Source organism: Marmota flaviventris, chromosome 9, assembly GCF_047511675.1.
Source record: "Marmota flaviventris isolate mMarFla1 chromosome 9, mMarFla1.hap1, whole genome shotgun sequence".
NCBI classification, from domain to species: Eukaryota; Metazoa; Chordata; class Mammalia; order Rodentia; family Sciuridae; genus Marmota; species Marmota flaviventris.
The window spans coordinates 15,219,638-15,226,425 of NC_092506.1; the positions used below are offsets into that span (position 1 = coordinate 15,219,638).

The 6,788-nt window shown below is 37.0% G+C and overlaps 1 protein-coding gene across 1 annotated transcript; it reads right to left on the reverse strand.

The window, feature by feature from the left end:
- Positions 1-340: 340 nt before the first annotated feature.
- Positions 341-1,270, reverse strand: LOC139707063 (olfactory receptor 5AK2-like). The gene has a single exon (XM_071617052.1). It carries the CDS (start codon positions 1,268-1,270, stop codon positions 341-343), a length of 930 nt encoding a protein of 309 aa, XP_071473153.1.
- Positions 1,271-6,788: the final 5,518 nt, after the last annotated feature.

The following is a 6,788-nucleotide window of genomic DNA, read 5'->3' on the forward strand; positions in this document are numbered from 1 at the left end:
CAATATTCAAGCAATTTTTAATATTTGTAGCCATTTAAAGTATATTTGAAAAAATATTTAAAATAATATTTTGTAAACATTATATAAACAATATATTTTTTCCATCTCCCTGAAGTCTTTTCCCTGAAGATTATGTTTTTCAGATTATACTCCAGAGAAAATGAACTCAGGAGAGTTGTTAGAATATTTCTCACATTCTAGCATCTTATGTGTTGATAGCGTAATCCGGATTTAAGAGCTGAATATGTTAACAAGCTTTCAATTTCCAAATTATTAAAGGGCAGTGACATGTTTCCACTGCATGCTTTGATGTGCTGAATTGGAACAATTTGGGTCTAACCTAAAAGAGCTTTTTGGCCACCACTTTTAAAGCTTCTTTCACCTCCTTGTTTCTCAGGCTGTAGATCAGGGGGTTCAACATGGGAATGACAATGCCATAAAATACAGAGGCCACTTTCATATTCTCCTGGGCATTCTCAGAATGTGGCTGTAAGTACATGTAAGCAAGGGTGCCATAGAAAATGGTGACCGCTGTCAGGTGGGAGGCACAGGTGGAGAAGGTCTTCTTCCTCCCTGCTGTAGAAGACATCTTCAGGATGGTGGTCAGGATGTAAATGTAGGACAAGGTGACGACCAACACAGTGAATGTCAAGTTAAATCCCACAAACACAGTAAGTACCAGGATGTTGATGTCAATGTTGGAGCATGATAGCATGAGAATTGGGGGAACATCACAGAAAAAGTGATTGATGCTGTTGGACCGACAGAAGGACAGTGAAAATGTAAAACCTGTTTGTACAGAGGCATTTATTGATCCCATGAGGTATGAACCAGTTACCATCTGGATGCAGACTGTCTGAGACATGATGATGGAATAGTGAAGAGGCTTACAAATGGCTACGTAACGGTCAACTGCCATTGCTGCCAGGAGGTAGCAGTCACTGGTAGCAAAGTTTGCATAGACCAATAATTGCATTAAGCATCCACCAAACGATATGGACTTGTTTTCTGTGATGAAGTTTTGCAGCATCTTGGGAGTGATAGCTGTCGTGTAGCAGATGTCAACAAAGGCCAGATGTTGTAGGAAAAAGTACATGGGTGTTTGGAGTCTGGCATCTGTCCTGATGAGTAGGATCATTCCAGTATTCCCCACCATGGATGTCACGTAGATCAAGAGAAACATAATGAAGAGGATGCTCTGAAACTCACGTTGGTCACCAAATCCCAGAAGGTAGAATTCAGTCACTTCAGTGTCATTTCCTTTTGTCATGGCTACCCAGTGTCTGGATAGAAGCAAGAGAAGGACCAAGAGAAGAAAGGAAATCTTTGTGACTTTTTCAAATGAAAGATCCTTACATTTCATGTTGCTTTTTTAAAAAATTTTGATATTCATGACAAAATCAGAATCTGATTTATTGTCCTCCTAATAATTTTTCTCTATTTTTGATAAGAAGCCATTACAAGCCAGTGTATTCAAGCTGTAGATAAATTTTACAGTGGGGAAAACTTCAGAGAAGAAAACTGACTTTTAACCTGTGATTATGAAAAATGTATATTAAAGTACTTTTTCATTATTTTAAACGAGTATCTATATTTGCCCGAAGCAATAAGATTTTCCCCATTTTTTTTTTAGCAGCCTACAATTTTTTTTTTTTGTAGGCATTTAGCATTCTCTTCATTTAATCCTGGTTCAAGTTTTGGTCATTAGAACTCATTGGAATAAAGAATTTTCTGAGTTATGTTCGTGTTTGTTTTAGTCAGCTTTTTCACTGTTGTAGCTAAAATACCTGACAAGAATAATTGTAGAGGAGGAAAAATTTATTTGGAGTTCATGGTTTCAGAGGTCTCAGTTCATAGAAATCCAGCTCTATTCCTCTGTGTTTAAGGTGAGCCTGAACATCATGGCGGAAGAGTGTGGTGGAGAAAACCAGCTCAAATGATGATCAGGCAGCTGACAGAGCGTCTCCACTCACCAGATACAAAATATTCACCCACATGTCTTGTCCCCAATAACCCACTTCCTCCAGCCACACCCTACCAACCTTAAGTCACCACTCAGTTAATCCCATCAGGGGATTAATTCACTGATTGTGTTAAGGCTTTCATAACCCAATCACTTCTCCTCTATGCCTTCTTGCATTGTCTTACACATGAGCTTTTGGGGGACATCTCACATAGAAACCATAACAATGGTTCACGTGATTGATGAGTTCACAGTGTGTCTGTACCTCTCTTATTTTTTTACAACTCTCTTTTAAATGATGAGCTTCACAAAAAATTTTCTGATTATCCCTCAGATAATCCTCTTTTCACATGTAATTAAGAGAGAGAGAGAGAGAGAGATAAATTTGCTTTTCCCCTGGCATTGTTTCTCTTGTGGCTTTGGCTTAGCTTAAGGATAGATCATGTGGTAAACGTTTGATTAATATGTTGTTATTGCTTACTTTATATCATGAATGTTTTTGTTTTTCTCTACCTGTGTACCCCTGTGCTTAGTTGGGTATAGAGCTGAGATGCATTCATGAATGTTTTTCATGTAGTGTAAGCACTCAAATTCTCTGGTTTGATGACTTAATTCTTAAACAACTTTCTGTATTTCCTAGCACTGCTTGTTAGTGAGTAGTGTGTCACAAACCATGGCTATGTACTGCAGAAACTGGCTTGCTGCCCAGGGGTACCTTTGTCTTCTGGAAATAGAGGTAGACCTGGCTTCCAGCCAAACTTGCTTATGTGAGGTTATGACTTCACAGTTCTGCTCAAAGTAACATGGTCAAAAGCAATGTATGCTACATCTAGGCCCGAAGCAGCCCTCTCACCCCCATACCTATGAAAATGGTTACAATATAACTTTCTACTCTGACTCATTTGTTTGTTGGATATTGGCAATTTAGAGAGACTTTATCATGAGACAGGGTTGTCAGAAAAAAAAACACAAGTTAAAGTAACACCAAGTTAAAGTAAATTTTGCTATAAATAAGTGTAATATTTCATATAAATGCACACCAACTTCAGTGTCTACACATTTTTTACATGAGAAACAATAAGAGCAAAAAATACTTATTATTTTCCAAAATTCACATTTAACTGGGCCTCCTGTATTTTTTTTTCTTTTGGCAATTTTGCTAGCCTTCCTTATGTTGCTTACTGTGGTCCACTTCAGGCTGGGATGACTGTGTGCAACACAGAATCTCTGTCCTACTCTGTCGACAGAGCAGAATACCACACTTTATGCTAATAATAATGAAATTCATAGACATGAAAAAGAAGGTAATTCAAAGAAACAAAAAAAAATTGTATTTGACTCACAGTTTTAAATTCTGGGAAGTCCAAGATGGCAGAGGCACATCACATGGGCTTGATACTGCCTCATCATATGGCAGAAAGTGGAAAGGCAAGTGAGTCAACACTGACAGCAAGAGAACAGAGAGGGGCAAACTTGCTTTCATAACAGATCTTAGCTCAAGATAACTAACCCTCTCCCACAAAAACAGAATGAATTCATTCACGAGGGCCATACCTCTTCTCATACTTTCATCTCCTGACACTGTCACAATGGTGATTAATTTCCAACACGTGAACCTGGGGGACACATTTCATTCATAGCAGTCCACTGCCATCTGCACCCTTCCTCCACTGGACTGTGTGTGACTGAGAATTTCTAGTGTTGTACAATACTGATATTTATGGAGTTATTTTTCAACAGTTAGTCTTATTTTAAATAACTATTATTTCTTTCCTAAAATGCAATAATAATATTTTGCAAGAAGTCATAAATGAAACAAGTTGTAACAGAAGCACAAGTATCACCCTGAGAAATAGATTGGTGAGTGATGACCCATTTATCAGATCCAAGAAACTGAAATACTGAGTCAGCAATAGAAAAATCTTAGCCTCAACTAGATTTATGCTTTAGAATCCCCCAAATGCTGATCCTAATCAGGTGCATTGTGGGAGGGTTGAAGTGAGTCCTAACAGAATGAGGTTTGGTTGAGGTCCTTCTAAGAAGCAAGTTATAGGTTAGAACTTTTGGTTCATCAGCAGCTTACCTAAGACACTAGAGCTTCCTTGGCTTATCAATGCAAGCCTACAAAAAGAGGCTCACCTATTACCTGAAAAACAAAAGAAGAATAAAATACCACTTGGAAGGAGCAAAAAAGAACAGGGAGATGGGCCATCTTTGAAACGCACAGCCTCCCCGTCCCAAATATTTCTCTCTCTCTCATCCATCATGTATCTGAAACATATACTATATAGTTTATATTCTATATACTAAGTATATGTAATATATGTATATGAATATGTAATACATATGTTGTATATATAATTATTACTTTCATGATAGATAAATAGGAATGTATTGAAGTACATGTAAGGGATTAAAAATTTGGCTGTCATTATATTTTGAATTATATTATGGGTGCACGTGTGATGGAATTATTTTCATAGAATTTTACCATTTTTATACATTATATAATAAAAGGAACTGCCGATGGAGGAACAACACACATCCTCAATTTATCAACAGCCTTGCTGTTCCTTCACTGGTACCACGGCTCTAAGCAGAGCTCCACCTTCAAGGACAGGATGGTGAAGAAGAATGTGCCTTTAGTGATAGCTATGCAGCAGAGGAAGCCAGTTGTTGCTATCAGCTTCTCTGGTTCTCTTAAATATCTTGAGAATCCAACACTGTGGGATAACCCAACTGCTGGGACAAGACACTACTGTCTTTCAGCACAAACCTTTAGTGAGGGCTGAGAAACAAAACGTATGTACAAGTTCCTTCCTACAGTGAATTTGTTGGAAAAGAGATGAAATGGAGTCTTTTCAAGTAAAATCCATCCTGTGGGGAGAACCACCTTAGAGGAAGCCCAAGTAGATCAGGGAACCATTTGGTAAAAAAATTTGATAGAGTAATAATTTTTACTTTACTAATTTTTCTCTAATAATTTTGAATTTAAGTAAAAGGATATCAGATTATGGGGACAGTTTTCAAGAGTTAAGGAGAAGCCCTCTTTCCCCAACTCACAGAGAGAATCTGTGTACTGAGGGACAATGGACTCAACAGGAATTATCATTGGTTATGTGTGATGGAGGTGCTTTCTAATCAGCAAATGCTACAAAGGCTATGGCCCATTACCAGAATTCTTGTCCCGCCAATCAATGTAGGCTAAGGATGTAACCCCTCCCCGGCTGCACTTCCTTCCTCTGCAAAATGTGTGTTGCAGAACCTACTTAGAAGTTCATTATGGTCACTGCAACAATGTTTCCAAAAAAGCAAATTTAGAAATAGGTTTAAATAAATCACACTAGATACATATTATGGATTAATACATAGTCCAAAGTGAATGAAATAAACATACACCCTATGGAAGGTGTTCATGTCACATTGCCCGAAGAGAGAGCAGGCTGCAGAGTATGTTTAGAGAATGGGCCCTTCAACAATCAAACTATTTTTTTTCTCACTCCTACTCATGATTTCATTCTACCTATTCATTGATAAAGATCAGGAATGGGGCCCACTAAGCCCTTTAGAAAAAAGTTTCCCTGGGTGTGGTGTGAGAGAGAACTTTAATTTTTAACATAAAAAATTTGTTCTTTGATTTTTATACTAGAAATTCATGACTCTTATTGTTATAAAATGATCCTTTGCCACACATGTTGCCTCTTAAGTTTGGAATTTTATTTTATTATAATTTAAATTTTTTACTGGTGCATAATTATATTGCAGTGGGTTTCATTGTATCACACTCACATATGCACAAAGCATAATCTGTTTGATTTCATTTTCCAGGACCACACCTTGTCTTCCCTTCCTCTTTCCCTCGGGTCCCTTTCCTCTTGTTTCTCTGTTTACTTTTACTTGCTTTCCTGTGTTTCACTTGAATGCATTTTAGAATTCCACACTGATTTATTTCTAGAGGTTTGTGTATGTGTTTCTCAGCTTTTTTAGTGGCTGCTTGAGGTATTGTATTCTAAACATAATTATTTTTGCATGTTTCTTTTTGAAGTGGCATAGAAACTTTACTTCCTTTTAAAATCCTTTCCTGGTTCCCATTTTAACAGATTTGTCTTAAATGTTGGCTCTATGCACATTGAGAACCACATCGGAAAATATGAAAATTTTTCCTGCAATAGTCAAATATAACTTAGAGAAATTAAGAGAAGACAAAAAGTGTGTTATATTTTTCTGTATTTTGCTGTGTCCATGTACTTTCATCTTTCCTGATTCCTTCTCTAAATACCAATTAAGAGTTTCATGGAGTAGCTAGAAAAATATTATGCTATTATAAACTGTGAATAAGAAAATCACTTCAAATATAATATTTATAGCTCAAAAGTAGACACAAGGAAAATACATACCATACAGAAATTAAGCAAAAGATTGAAGTGTTGGCTACATTAATTATCAGATAGCACAGACTTCACAGGAAAGAAAATCACCTGGGACAAAGAGGGCTGTTACATAATGATAAAAAGGTTAATCCTCCAAGAAAAAATAGCAATTCTAAATGTGTGGGGACCAAACTACAGAGCTACAATAAATATAAAGCCCAAACTGATAAAATGTAAGAGAGGAAAAGGCAATCCACAATTATCACTGGGGATTTAATAGTCTTCTCTTAGTCACATATGGATCAACTAGACAGAAGGTCAGCAAAGACCTAGAACTCACCATCAACCAATGGGATGTACATCACTTAGAGAAAGGCTGACAACCCCGTGGCATTGGGCAGAACAAAAACGAAGTTAACTTTCAATAGTCACATGTGATTCATTGTAAACATTAT